This window comes from Cinclus cinclus, chromosome 11 (genome assembly GCF_963662255.1).
Source record: "Cinclus cinclus chromosome 11, bCinCin1.1, whole genome shotgun sequence".
Taxonomy (NCBI): Eukaryota; Metazoa; Chordata; class Aves; order Passeriformes; family Cinclidae; genus Cinclus; species Cinclus cinclus.
Window position 1 is genome coordinate 20,872,966 of NC_085056.1, and position 14,882 is coordinate 20,887,847.

General features: G+C 51.9%; 1 protein-coding gene across 1 annotated transcript in view; it reads right to left on the reverse strand.

Moving 5' to 3' along the window:
* LOC134048155 (hydrocephalus-inducing protein homolog) overlaps window positions 1-14,882 on the reverse strand; it is a 75,410-nt gene that overhangs the window by 22,548 nt on the left and 37,980 nt on the right. The window contains exons 24-38 of the mRNA XM_062499755.1: window positions 14,486-14,802; window positions 12,760-12,924; window positions 11,230-11,527; window positions 10,233-10,361; window positions 7,181-7,358; window positions 6,478-6,653; window positions 5,633-5,766; window positions 4,504-4,640; window positions 3,746-3,867; window positions 3,467-3,658; window positions 2,917-3,069; window positions 1,631-1,870; window positions 1,186-1,378; window positions 542-709; window positions 71-313 (exon numbers count right to left, since the gene is read on the reverse strand). Coding sequence (XP_062355739.1) covers window positions 71-313; window positions 542-709; window positions 1,186-1,378; window positions 1,631-1,870; window positions 2,917-3,069; window positions 3,467-3,658; window positions 3,746-3,867; window positions 4,504-4,640; window positions 5,633-5,766; window positions 6,478-6,653; window positions 7,181-7,358; window positions 10,233-10,361; window positions 11,230-11,527; window positions 12,760-12,924; window positions 14,486-14,802 — 2,845 coding nt within the window. The remainder of the gene's footprint in view (window positions 1-70; window positions 314-541; window positions 710-1,185; window positions 1,379-1,630; window positions 1,871-2,916; window positions 3,070-3,466; window positions 3,659-3,745; window positions 3,868-4,503; window positions 4,641-5,632; window positions 5,767-6,477; window positions 6,654-7,180; window positions 7,359-10,232; window positions 10,362-11,229; window positions 11,528-12,759; window positions 12,925-14,485; window positions 14,803-14,882) is intronic.

Below are 14,882 nucleotides of genomic sequence, written 5' to 3' on the forward strand. Positions count from 1 at the left end.
GAGTAAGCAGAAGTGGACAGTTATGGTAGGTTTCTCAAGCACTGGCTCTGGGTCCAGCATTTCTCCTTACCAGCATCATCTTGGTCTTCGCCTCTCAGCTCCATGGCAGCCTTGGTGCAAAGCTCCCGGGCGCGGCGCCCTGCTTGGCTCTGATCATTGGCAATGGCCTCTTTCACCATGGTGTCAATGGACAAGTGAGCAGTGTCATAATAGTGACACAGGGCCGCCACTATCTCTGTCTTTCCTGAGAGAGAGGAGGACTGCTTGGTGACACTTGCATACGAGGAATTACAGGGACAGGCCTTGGAAGAACCTCAAACAAGATGTCGAAGTAAAAAGGACAGTGGGAAAGCAAGTGTCCCTCTGGGGAGGCCATGAGGGAGGCAGCTGGAGTGTGGGTACAAGCTCTGAATTCTAGAGCCAAGAGGATCATCTCCACCTCCTGTTCAGCTGAGGACTTTGCCTTAAGCACCATGGTCCACCAGGATGTGTTCCTCCTGCCTGCCCCTCTCCCTGCAGCCCAGGGCTGCAGCTCACATACCTGCCCGGGGTGGCCCATGGACAATAACAACAATCCCTCTGTCCTGCTGTGCTTCACAACTCTCTGAAGATGGGTCGATGCCCAGGTGGCGCATGACAGCCTGAGAGATAGGGCTCCCAGTCACTTCCACCATGGGCTCAGGAGAGGGTGTGACAGCCCCATGATATGCTGCAGTGCAAAACCAGGGGGAAAAGTCAGCCTCCCGCCCTCCTTTGATCCTCATCATCCTCCCCATCTCCTCAGATCCCACGAAAGGAGACTTGGTGAAAGCAACATGAGCTTGTTCTTTTGTTGCTCGGAAGGTGCAAATATAAAAGAGCCAGGGATATTAGACCTGGTCCTACTGGCTGAAGAACTCATCCAATCCTAGTCTTTGTGGCTAAGGGACACAAGGGAATATCCTGATTTTATCCCCAGTCTATAGCAGCAGAGAGGAGCTTCCTTTGGTGACATTCAGGGTAGAGAGAGGATGCCCCAGCCCTTCACCCAAGAGTTCCTCCACCAAGCTGGGGAACAGGCAGCTGCTAAAAGCATGGGCTTTCCCTGGAGAACAAGGTGACAGACAGTTCAGGGTGTATGGGCTGGACTCCCTGCTGTGGCCACAATCAAGACAGACATGGCCAAACCCTCACTGTTTTCCTGACCTGGTGCTGCCTTGTCTATGGCCTCAGCCATGTCCTTGGCCTCTGCCATGGCCTTGAGCTCTGCCTGTTGAGCCTTCGGCCTCTTCTGTGCTTCACAGTCCTCCAGCACCTCTGGGGGCAGCATCCCACCCACGGTGCGTGGAGGCATTAGAAAGTTCTTTTGGTACTCAGACCCCGCTGCCATCCACAGAATCTGTGCAGGTAGGGAAGAGAAACCATACACAACGTTCCTTTTCTCGCCTCTCTTCACACACACTCAACAAACCCATTTTCTGTCTCCTCCCATCCTCCCAACAACACAAACTAGTTAAGTCCTCCCACAGCACATCAGCAGACTTGGCTTTACTCTGGGGATTGCCTCCATCTCCCTGGCACAAGCCTGGGAATGCTGGAGTGCTGTGAAGCTTGGGCAGCATGTACATGGGGACCAGACCTGCCTTCTCACCTTCTCCTCCTCAAGGTACTGCTCATCAAAATCCAGTGAGTAAAACTCAACAGGGAAGTTGCATGGGTTCTTCACCACCACTGTGGCATCCACCCCATCACTGTCCACCAGCACCCATCCCATCTTGAGTGCTGGGGGGCTAAACTCCAACCGTGGCTCTAGACCTTGTCCTGAGAGGTGCAGCTTTAAGTGATTGCTGCTTCCACAAATGTTAAGCTTCAGCTCATTCTTGTAAGACCTCTGAAAAGAGAAAAGTGCAGAAAACTCATCCACAGAGTCCCGGGTGACAGGACCCCAAATACAACGCTTGCCCCAAGGTCAGGGTGTTACCAGTCCCTCCAAGGTGAATGGAAACCAGGTATTTACTTATGCTAGATACTACAGCCTCTGTGTCCTGGGTCTGAGTAACTGGGATGAATCCTGGTGTGCATTCTAACTGCGTGTTTGGGTATCAGATGGAAGTACAATGGACTGTCAGGCGTTTCCACCTAGTCATGCAGGAGTGCAGTGCTCATGAGAAGGGCCCTCGGGGTTACAGTGTCCAGACACAGTCCTGGCACTGCCAAGTCAGGCAAACACCAGCTCCAGGAGAGAAGCAAATGAGCTCTCACTGGCTAGAAATAAGGGTCATCTTCTCTGCTTAGTGTCTGGCTCTGGTCATAGCCAGACACAAGATGGTTACATCTCTCGAGCAAATAAAGACCCCTGTGACTGTTAGCGGGCACAGAAGCACTTGTGTCCATACTGGTACACACTGTCAGTTTCCAAGAGCCAGCAGCCACAGGCAAACTGCTCTTGGGAATACTCCATCCTTTAAGTTGAATCCCCAGCTGCATAGGAATGAGCAGGCAGGCCAGAGCCCTGGCTACTGCTGGCAGCACACCAGTACAGGTGATTGTCCTGCCATGCCCAGGAAGGTGTCTGGTGACTGTTTTGTCTGTCAGTTCTGCAGCAGGACGAGCCTAGACTGGCCATTCCAGGACTGTCCTCTGCAAGTGTGCAGCGGCAAATACAGCCAGGCAAGAGGGAGGCACAAGGGGAGTTGGGCACATCCCCCTCCTTGTGCCAGGAGGCAGCCACAGAGCCCTGATGCTCTCTCTCTGTGCAAGCTCCCTGTGGGCATTTCGAAGCACATCTCGCAGGAGTACTCTTGGGGTGAACTGAGCCATGCTGAGAACGGAGCTTGCAGAAAGCTCCCTGTGAAGGCAGAGCTCATACCTCTGCACCAGGCCCTCATTTCCAGATAGCCCTGACAGGCCTCCTGGGCTGACACCTGCCAATCTCACCTCCTGCTTGGGTGTAAACTGGATTTGTAAGTTCTGCCACCTTCCTGGATTGAGGGTTCCTTTGGAGGGCGTCACTTCAAAGGGACAGGGCTCATCCTCCAGCACCTGCTGCTTCTGACACATGGCTGGTGTAATGCGTTTGCGTTGATTGTCCTGGGCACAGAAACCAATTGTGTGAGGTCTCCTCAGTGTGTGAGGACAGAGCCTCAGTTCTTGTAGTGCTCTGAGACACTGATGATACTGTGCTCAGAGTACCCACAGCCAAACCAAGTGTGGCCCCCATAGCCTGGAGCTGCAGCAAAAACCTGTGAACTGGGCAGGCAGATAGGGAACTACTGTCCTGAGAGAAGGAATGGGTGAAGATGGCAGAGAAGCAAAGCATCAGATAATGGAACAGGTCCAGGCAAAACAGTCTTGATTTAGACCCTCAGAAGCTTCCTCAGACACACTGTAGATCCAAGTGCTCAGGCAGCCACAGGAGCAGAAAGGGCAAGAGACACAAAGAAAACCCAACCAAGAAGTTACATGTTCGACGTCGCCTGTGCTTTACCTTCCTGACAGGCTTGATGGCAGTAATGAACCACTTGCAGGGTATTTGGAACCAGTTGTAGAGCTGGACTGTCTCAATCTGGCACTGCCCAACGAGGGTATCAGAGAACTGCAGCATGTTCTTGGAGAGGTTGAGCGACAGTCCCAACACAGTGGCATGGAGGCGGATGTTATACGTGGGGCCTTTTGCCACCTGGAGAAGGACAGAGAAGTCAGCGGAGGGTGCAGGTGACATCTGCTGCTGCACCCAGCCTGCTGCATGCCCCAAGAGCTCTGGTACCTCTATGGGCAGCAGCACATCCACATCACCCCATGGCCGGCGGGTGCTTTCAAAGCACACCTCAAACATTATGGTGTGTCTGTGAGGCAGACCCTGCATCTGGTCCAGATTCACTCTGAAACCTTGAACAGATGAAAACAAAGCAGCTGAGATACTCAAGAACCACAAAATGTGTCATAAGCACGTTAAGGTCTTACAGGTGCCCTGGCTGAGAAGTCTGGGAAAAACCCCATGCCATGGTGTGACCTGGACAAAAAAGAGTGCACCTGAACACCCCTCAGACACAGTGAGCCCTTGTGTGATGGAAACACAGCCCTGCCTCAAGGCCTCTTTTGGAAGACTCTTTTGATCCACCAGAGGATGTCACAGGCTGTTTCCTCAATAAAGGCTGAATACAAGTGCTGTGACAGTGTGGACTCCAACCAAAGCACTTCCAAAACACAGCAGAGTCTGCTGGTTTGCAAAACAAGCCCACTGAGTGCCCAGAGAGACTTGATGCTTGTGAGAGCCAAGGGCAGAAGATGCTGAGAGGTGATCAGGGTGATGAGCCCTTCTGGCCTCTGCACTGAAGCATTAGGGCAGTCACAGACAGCCCAGGTCCCCTGGGCATGGCTGGCCAGGAGAATTCTGCCTCTAAAGCTCCCAGCAGGGGCACTGAGAAGAAAAAGCTCAAAAACCTCACCAAGTTCAGTGGCTTAAGCTAATCTGTCTGAGACACCTCCTTCAAGCCCACAGGAAGTGTCTCCAGCACTGCTTACCTGTGTCCTGCAGGGCAGATACATCGACCTGGAAGGACACTGGGATCTGCCCAGGGTTGGTGATCACCAGGGTGCGTCTCTCAGTGTAACCCTTACGTACAGTGCCCATGTCCAGCACATATTCAGGCAGCTCAACTCTGCAAGGAGGAATAAGGACAGTCCTTAAACCACAGCCTGGCTGCATGTCCAAGTGGATGGGGGATACAAATAAAGTGGCTAGTTCTTTATTCTCTGCTGTAAAAACTCAGCTCAAGCCCATGAAATCCATGGCCTGATCACCTGACAATGACTTTGGGAAGTCAGGAGTACAGGTCCTAGGTTTTATCAGCTACTAATGGTACGTGAAAATGAAATTAGTTTTAAATGGACACCTGCCACAGCTGCTCTGCCATGAAAAGCCAGTATAGGTGAGTACACTGGGCCTTCACTGATCTCAGTGAAACTGCTTAGCCTGTGTATAGCCTGAGCCTGAAATTGCTTTGGGGCCTAGCAATAAGTTTGGCCTGCACAGGAGATCTTCATTGTTCTGCAACCAGATTACATGATCTGCTCTGCAGAGAATCTTCTTCCTGAATTGAAGCATCCTGTACTTGTGCTGCATCATGGTGGTGTAAAGGGACAGACCAAGTTACCTAGATAAGCCCTGCCTGCCCACCAGGATTCAAGCCATCTGATTTTGGGTTTTAAAGGGTTTGCTGACATGTGCAGTTCCCTTCCCTTCTCTTTTTTTTGTTTTGTTTTGTTATTGTTGTTGTTTTTGTTTTTGTTTAGTGTGCTCTGTTACTTGGAACCAAGACATCAGCTGGGAGTTGTCTCTTTCAGAGCTAGTCAGCAGGGACAGAATTTGTGCTGTCTGGAAGGCCTTGAAGGTCTGCACTGGGTCCCCTCAGCTCAAGGGACAGAACCCCACACCTGTGGGGAGCTGAGCAGTCCAAAGCTCAGCGCGGTGCTGGGGAAAAGAGGACACTCCGCTGCTCACATGGAGAGTGTCACAGCCACCAGGACCACATCCTGTCTCAAGTCCAGGCTATTCCCAGCTCTGCAGACACAAGGAGCTCTCAGGACAAGGGGACATTGCTGGGTGTTCCCCACGAGGCACCTGGAGATGGGGATGGGAGTCCCTACTCACTTGACAAGACTCTGGCGCATCTTTTTGTCAGGGAACCTGCTGTATGGGGGATGGGATGGGAGCTTTTCCTGCAGCTCCAGGGCAGCCTCCTCTATCAGCATCATCACCGTCTCTATCTGCAGCTCAGTGTTTGGCTGAGGAAAGGGAAGACAGTGCCTGGTTAGCAAAGGTCTTTCCCAACGTTGGCATCTGAGAAAGGATCCCACCCTGCTCTTATGGACAGGGGGTGTGGGGTCCTCCTGTCTGGCTGCTCAGTGTCAGTGACACCTCCTGCTCTCTTAGCCAGGACCTCATCTCCACAGCAGTTAACTCCAGCATCTTCACCTGCCCAGCCCCTGTTAGCAAAGTTTGCCTCATCTGGCCAGGCAGACAAGCCAGGAACCTTCCAGAGCTCCAGAGACTTGCCTGCCCCCAGCCAGTACCAAGGCAGCTTGGACAAAACCTGTCTTGAAAGGGAACTGGGACCAAGCTCATCTTGGAGGTGAGCACTACCAGCACAGTCCCAGGGCACAGTCAAGCAGCTGCTGTTCAGGTCTGTAAATCTAGCAGGGCTTGGGTTGGGACCAACAGACTCCCCAGCAATGACCTGCATCTCCTTTAAAGCACCATCAATTCCATCCCTTGAGCATGGCCTTCAGGATCTCTCCCTGGGGTAGCCAGGAATCTGGTGCAACCCCAGAAGAGAGCATGAGCAGAGTGGAAGCCCTAGGGGCAATGCTGTGGTGACACATGCTTGTAAGTGGGCAGGGAGGTCCCAGGTGCCATCAGGGCACCGGTGGGCTGTAAGGGGCTCGGGTGCCATGGAGAGGGTGGCATGTGCCAAACGGGGCTGCAGCTGCTCTTACTACAGTGCCAAAGCCAGGTGCGTGGGGCTTCAGGTTCTGAGTCTTCAGGGTCTGAGTCTTTGGAGTCTGAAACTTCAAGGCCTTAGTCTTCGGACTCTGAGTCTTCTGAACAACTGATTGATTCCTCTGACTGAATTGTTGCAGGGGTTTTATGAGCTTCTCATATTTTTCATTTCCTGAAGGAAGAAAACGTCCACAAAGTGAAGTGTGAGCAATGTGCCAATCCCATTTAAGCTGGGAAGTCCCCACCTCTCAACACTGGTTTCTTCCAGAAAGAAATCCCTCCAGCCATCTATGGAAGGTGGATGCTGCTGTTCCTCTCTGAATCCTCATTTTATTTGCTCCCACCCATCAAGTTTGTCCATCCCCACAGAGGAGCATCTCATTGCCTGCAATGTCACGCAAATCCAACCCTGTCAGAAGCCCTGCCATCCTCTCTTACAGTTTTCCCAAGCCTTTCAGTCTAGCCATCATCCTTCAGGACCCTGCCAGATGTGCAGGCAAGCTCTGCAGGATGGCTTCTGAGACAAAGCCCACGTGGGATCCTCTGCTCAAGACTCATGAAGCAGTCAGAGGGCTTGAGTTGGTCCAGGAGTCCTGTAACCCTCAGGCTTGGTGGAGCTGAGCATGAGATACCCTATGTGCATATGGTAGGGAACAAAACCAGAGGGACCCTTCCTAGGGGCAGACAAGCAGTGCCCACCTTCGATGTTCCAGGGCAGGTTCACACTGATCACAGGAAAGAATGCTTCTCCTTTCAGGCAGATATTCTCTGGGTCCAGGTCACCCACTTTAAGCTGGAAAGTCCTGCTGAAGGCTCCTGGTACTCCTGGCATGTAAGAGAATTTCAGCACTTGCTTCTCACCAGGTGCAACGGAGCCCTGCAGGGATGGGAGAGGAGGGAGGGAATGCATCAGAGTGTTTGATGGGGGGATGGCTCAGGGGACAGACAGGCTGAGAGGACAGGTCCTCATCTAGAAGAAACCATCAGACCACATCACCTTCATGATAGACGTATTACAGTCTTGGCTTTGGCGATTGTTAAAGTGAATATTACCTGTTTCATAATGTTTTCTTTTGTAAAAGATGTTTTGCTAAAGTTTAGAGTTCTTTCAATGTGAATGTTATCTTGCATTGCAATACCAATGTTGGTGAAGAGTTGATGCAACATTAACATTTAACCAGTGGAGGAATGGAAACCTGTTGAATGTGCTGAAGAGTGACAAATGACCAGGACTAGGACAACTGCACGTGCTCCAAAAAGGTGGGACGGAGGAGGAACTATGTTAAAATATTTCAATACATATAACCATTTGTAAATATGTATGAGGCTGTTGCAATACCCAGGGTATATAAGGGGTCTTGATGTGTGGTGTGGTGTGCCTCTGGCTGCAGCTAAGCACCCAAGTCAAGCACCCAGTGCTGTGACTTGATTTATTGACTTTGTCCCCTGTTGTCTCTTACTTAATTTTCTTTAAATTTTAACTGAGGCATGGGCTTCGCTTCTCACACCTTCTACATCCCTTGTGCCCATAAGGTCGAGCCTCCAGCCGCAGGGTGCAGTGTGTTTTCCCAAGGGCTCATAAGGCTGCAGCCTCAGCACAGCCTGATATAAACACAGCTCTGCTGCCAATGGGGTTTGCCCTCTGCCAGCAAGAGCCCACCTCAACAAAAAAAAAAAAAAAAAACCAAAAAAAACAAACCAAAAAAAAAAGGCTCTTTTGCTGCTGCTGTGGAAGAGAAATCCCTGCACTCAGCAGGGCCAGCAGCTCCTCTCATCCCTTGTAGGAGACAGGCATGAAGAAATGGGAACGCCATCGGCTTCCTCCTCCCGCTGCAAGGAGGGACAAAGGCAGGAGTGCTGCTTCGGCTGGGAGACATCCAGGCAGGACTGAGAAGCTTGGACAGTGGTGGGATGCTGCTAATTTTTCTCCTTGCTCTTCCAGCCCTGCTGCTCCCTAGCTCCCTCACTGCCCCACAAAGCCGCTGCACAGCAGCAGAGCTGCAGGAGGCAGGGAGCAGCAAGCCTAGGAAGGGATATGGAAGTGCTGCTTAGCGCTGGCAGCAGGGAGGCAGGGCCAAGGGCTATGTCCTGTGTGATCGCACAGCCTGGCTAAGGTGACCCTCAGCAACGCTCCAGTGCCAGCACAGCCTGAGATCTCAGCTATCAGAGTCCCAGAGTGACTGTGAGGAACCAGTTAAATTTTAATTTATGCCTCAATATATGTTAAGAAGACACTTTCTGATACGGGGTGAAAAATTACTATGGGGGCTGTACCCTAACCCTTAACACCCTCCACGAGGAAAAGAAGTTGCGAGGAGAAAATGTATGCAGGCTCCACCTCTGGGGGGCTGCGAGCAGACTCCAAAGCCCAGGAGAATTTTGCCTGTCTGAACAATAGTCTTCCTAAAAGGGCTGAATTACAGGAGGAATCTTTCCATATGAAAGCAGTCAACGCTGCCAGTTTTTCCCTGCCGTTTTTGGCTTTTTGTTGGGCTGGGAACAGCTGGAGGGTCCGGCTCCCGGCAGAGCCACTCCCCGCTCACCGCGGCACCCTGGTGCTCGGCTGTTTGCCCGCGGGCCAGCCGCGCCTGCTGCCGGCTGCGGGTGGTGGCCAGCACTGCGGCAGGCGTGCCCGCTCGGGGCGGCTGGCCGCACACAGCTCCATCTGCCGAGCGGCACACGGACAGAGCGCCCCAGGGTTACAGCAGCACCGCTCTGTGCCTGCCAACTGTTACTTTGCGTTTCTCACTTTCTCTCTCCGCTGTTTTATCCCCTTCTGGTTGGGACCGCACACTTTCTTCATGAAAAAACAGTTTTCAGATATAATACTTGTTTTGTTTACACTTTGTTTTCATCTGAGAAATCTAGCAAGTAGAATTGTTCTCTGTTCCCCTTACAGCAGCACAAGACAATAACTGTGAAGGGCAACCAGCCTGCTACTGGCACTGTACCACTTCAGCTCTGGAGAGGCAGAAGCAGGCAAGGAGAAACGCCCCTCCAGGCTGGGGTGAGAAGTGCCTCCCTCCCAGAGGCCTTTGCAGGCACATGTTAATATCTTGAGTTCTATTGGTTTGTACAGTTGTTCCACCCCTGTTCACCTTGGATGTACCCTTTCTGGAACGTTCTTCCTTTCCTTGATGCCCCTTGGCTATAGTTTGCCCTATTGCTCCAGCCCTGTTACCCTATTGGTTCCCCTGGTTGGCTGCCCCTCCTCTGCACTGCTTTTCCCTGTCCCTGTTGGACCTTGATCCTCAGGACTCGCCTCTTTCGTCCCATATTTAACCCTGTGCCCTCAACCCAGTTTTGTCTTTGTCCCTGGATTCCCTTCCAGACCCAATAAAGCTTCACTCAGATTTCCATACAAAGACCTGCCCTTCACCTGTTTTGTCAGCCACTTCTTGTTTTTAGCAAGTGTGCTCGGGGCTCCAAAAGCACAGCTCGTTCTCAGAGGAACCCAGTGAAGCGCATCACTTGAGGTGACCAACAGACTTGTGCCTCCTCCCACTGGTGTGTGCCCTGTGACAGCAGAGCCACCCACCAGCCAAGGCCATGAGGGAGTCTGTCAGGAGAGCACTTGCTTCTCTGCACCCAGCAGAAACAGCAGAAATTACTTACAGCCCTCTCTCTCTAACAGCTGGGTTTGGGATTTTCCCCTCTGATTTTTTTCCCCCTTCCCCCTCTTCTTTTTTCCCTTTAACACTCTCCTGGGCCACTTGACACAGGACTGGGGTCGGTCACTTGTGGTACTTACAGTGGGGGGGATGACCAGAAACACGCCAGGCAGATGTTGCTCTGCAGTGCTAGGATTTAGCACCCAGTTGAATTCAGTGTTGCCAGTGTTCGCCAGGGTGACTGTGCTGTGATGAATTTCATTAAATATCTGGAGAGAAGGCATAGGAGTGGGAAGTTACAGACCCAGGCCTGCTGCTGGGAATCTCCTTCCTCTCTCCTGGGGCTGAAAGCAGACACATAATGGGAGCAGGGACCACGGAGGAGATACAGGCACGGGGGGACCTAAGGAACTCCCAGGCACAGGGCACCTGCACAGGAGCAGGGAGCTCTGGCAGCACACAGAGGTGTGGTAAACAACCATGTGAGGGCCAGTAATAAAGGAACCAGGGGACCCAGGCCCTCTGCACTGTGAGGGTTCACCAACAGCCAGGAGAAACAGAAACAGCACTGAGGCATCCCAGAAGAAAAGGCACCTGCATGCAAGTATTGGCAAGCAACATACATGCAACAAGGGAGTCACACAGGGCAAAACAGACAGGGCCAGCAGCTGGAAATATCTGTGTGCTTTCAACTGAAAAAGAGTGAAGTGGGAGTTATTCTGGGACAGTCTCACCAACTAGAGCAACTGGAAGCCCAACTTGTTCCCTTGATTATTGTGTGGATTAAGCAAGACCTTTAGACAAGAGCATGTCCTTGGGAGATCAGGCTTTAGGAGTGGATCAGCAAAGGGATGTCTCAAGACATGTCCCTCCGAGCATCCCCCCTGGGGCCCTGCCTGCCCCAGGAAGCAGTGTTAGGTACCCTGAAAAAGAGGCATTCCCAGCCTTTTGGAGAGGGTTAGAGATGGCCATTTAAAACCAGTTTGGATGCCAGATGTGTCCCTCAAAGGTTGCAATTCCAAGCTCCAGAGCCAACAAAGGGGCTGGGAAGGGGGAGGAGCCCTGGACTGAGGTGGGCAGGAACCCATCGGCCGTGGTTCAAAGGCAAGGAGCTGTGCCAGGGCACACGTGTGGTACCTGAAAGCCGCAGTTGATCTCCTGGAGGCTCAGGGAGTAGCTGATGCATGAGGCCTCCCCGGTCAGCTCCACCTCGTAGGTGGGGCCTCCCTCTACATGGCACAGCGCCGTGACACTGGCGATGGTGTTGAGGTGGCCAAAGAAGCTGAAGGAGACCTTCTGTCTCTCTCCTGGCTGCAGCACACCCGACTGCGGCAGGATACTGAAAACCTGGAGGACAGGAACGATTGAGATGTTCAGTGTGGAAATGGATGCAGAAGAGCACCTTGGAGCAAACTGCAGCTGTAGCTGGAGGTGCCTATTCCTCAAGCACAGCCAGAATCATCCTGATCTCATCCTGTGTCCATGCCACTGACCAGTGGAGAGACCACAGGGAAGATCTTTTCCCATACTCACAGATCAATGCATTAATTGTACATTCAAGTGAACTGGGATATCTCCTGGCAGTAGAAATTCCCTCTGATGCACAACTTGCCTTTAAAAAGCGTTTCCTACTGCTTTTAGAAAAGGAGGAGACTCAGAGTGAGAGCTCTTGGAGCTCAGGGATCTCAGTGAAGGACTCCAGCCCAGCTGCTCTGACTCCTGAGGCTTTTCCCCTTGCTCTCTGATTTATATGCTGCATTCTCAAGGTGCTACAGCAAAAGGCCCTGCAAAAATGCCCTATGGACCACCTGATGAGCTCCAGGGGGAACAATGCCCTCCATAGGTGCTGCACAGTGTCCTTGGGCAGCCCTATGACATGCCCTGCACGGCCTCTCCAACAACCAGTTGCTTCAGCAGCGCTTTGTGATGGGTCTAGAGGGATGTGAGGCCCCTCTGTGGGCAATGCTGAGGGCTGCCAACGGGACTGGGAGCTACAGCTCTGCTTGCCATACCGAAAATGTGGAAGTGAGACAGATTCCCTCTTACATTCTCCACTTTGAGGGGAGTGTGCAGTACGTCCGTGGATAACCTGAATCCCCCCCCCAAGCCTAGTGGGATGTAATACTTTTCACAAATATATGGCAGCACCTGAAAAACAAGCCATTTTCTATGCTAGGAGGAAGAGACAGCCACTTTGCAAAGTCTCAGTTTATAAGACAGCTTCAGGGCCACCACTGCAATACCAGCTCTTGGGTAAAAGCAGAGACCTGAAAACACTTGGTTTTGGCTGGGTTGGGAAGAGGGTACATGGAGATCAGCACTCATCACAGCTTGCTCTGGGAAGGAAGCTGGAGGTCTTATCATCATGATGCAGATAAAAGCCTCATCTTATCTTTGTGAAGAAAACATGGCCACAAAGTCCCACACTCCGCACAGGTCTGTAGGATCTCAGCAGGCTTCTCCAAAGAAAACTCTCTCCCTCCCACACACCCCATGTCCAGCCACTGGCCCTGCTGCCCAGCGCACTCTCGGGGCACAGGACAGTAGGGCAGCAAAAAGGGAGGACAGCAGGAGCATGACTTGGTGGTGGTAAGCTGGGGAGGCAACACAAGCAGTAGGTGTACAAGAAAATCTACCTCTGCTCCTAAAGACTGGGCAGGCACCCACGATTCTCTGAGGGCTGTGGCTGGGTCCTCCCCATTTCTAATCTTGAAGCGTCTCCTTTGAGATGCCGAGTAATCCAAGCAGGTTCTCTTCTCCTTTGGTGGTTGGGGTTTGAACTTAGGTGGGCAACGCTCATGCCTGGAAAATAATGTAACTATGAACAGGGACCTGCCATGGGAGGAAGGGACACCTGCACGAATAGCTCCTGGTCAGGATGCAGCTGCTGGGTGGGTGCTGGTGCGTTGAACTGAGAAAGGCTTTGATCCAGCCCTTCTCAATCCAGGCTGGAGCAGCTCTGTTCTAAAGACAGCCCAGGGATGATACTGGTAGCAGTGGTGCAGGCAGCTGCAACTGCTTGCATTGAGGAACTCCAGAGGATGGGGATTAACACCTTGTGGGGATGCAAAAAGCACAGTGGGAGAGGAAAAGACAGAGAAGGCAAGCCAAGAAGGTGAGATCTGAGGCACCAAGGGGCACACCTGGCCAGTGATGAGCCAGCACAGCCCCCTCCCCAGTGCCCAACGTCAGAAACTCTGCAGCTCTACCAGGTATTTATCAGGGATGTTTCCCTGACACTCTTGGGGGGGGGGGTGGATGATATTTTCCAACACTCCCAGGTGACTCAGGTCACATTCCCCATTTTAAATTGAAGCAGGTGCTCAGGGTAACTCTGCTTGTGTTTCTAATGCCACGTCAGAGACACAGTTGAGCCATGCCTGCCTGTCACCCTGCCGAGCTGCAAGTGCTCCCCACACAGTCAAACACAACCTGGATGTTCCATTCCCAGACCGGCATTCAGTGCCTATAATGACCTGCTCCCCAAAGAAGCCCTGTCTTTAGCTTTGTAGCTTGTTATCTAAAGCTGGGTTTTATTTCTGGATGAGGGGCTCTCTCATCATAACCCCCAAGAGCCCCCTAATCATCTGTTCTACTGTCTTTAGTTTTAATGAATGGTTTGAGGCAACTTCTCAGGACCATGGTGCCCAGACAATGACATTTTTCACTCTAAAGTAGAAACTCTCTCGGAGGCAGGGATAGGAGATGATGTGATGAACAAGTCCTGCTGTCAAGCAGTACAGTCCCCATAAGGGACATGTTGCAGTGGGGAAAAGTTAAAAATAGTAATAAGTGTCACCAAAAAAAGGGAGTGGAGAATCCAAGGTGTCCACTGAAAGCAGAGCCCTGTGAAAGAAATCATCCTGACACTAAAGGAGTTGCTTCAGAAAAGAAGGAAAGGGAAGGTAACAAGATGTTCAGCATCAGCCCAGGCTCTAAGTAGCTCTTTCTCTGGTGTTGGGACTTTCTGGGCATCCTCCAGCACAATGCAAGGGAGGAAGATAAGGAGCAGACAGGAGCTCCTGCAAAGAGAACCCATCCCAAAGCAGAGGGGTCAAAAGGGCCCCCCAGAAGCACTGTGGGAGCTGGGACTAGGGGCCCTTCATCAAGGTGGACATTGCCTCAGGCCACAGAGGTCTCAGAAAGCAGCTTTCAGCCCAGCTTTAGCTTTCCTTCCCAAGGGAAACCACTACGGGTTTGCCCCAGGAAGTATAAAATTGGTGGAAAACCAATTCCCTGAGCATCCAGCTTGACCACGGCTGGTCACTGCTACTTACAAAAGGAAAAGTCAGAAGCAGTCCGTCAGATCCTAGGCAAACAGCTTTGTTCTTTGCAAAGCAGAAACAGGACACCAGGAAGAAGAGCTTCAAGGGGAGAGCAAAGGTGCACATACCTCAGCCTGTTCACCTGGCCGTCTGAATGGAATGACCAGTGGTACTGGACAGGCAGTGGGCTGCAGTTGGTTATCTCCAGAGAACGCCCTTCTGCAGTGCCAGCCAGGATGCAGCCAAACTCCAGGGTGCAGGGCTGGATTTGGAGATTGGGGAAGTGGACTTCTCCTTGAAGGGTGATACACTCCACATAAGGATGGCCGTTGACCATGTTTATCTTCAGAACCTTCTCTTCCTTCCAGCTATGAAAATCCAGTTTATAAGATGGGTCAAATGCAATGTAGAGATGACAGGTCTGTCCTACATCCACTGTCACAGGCTGCAAGGAGATGAACAGTAATTAATCACCCGTGTGATGACGTCCCAAGGTCTCACAGCTGAAACAGTAAATGCTTGAAG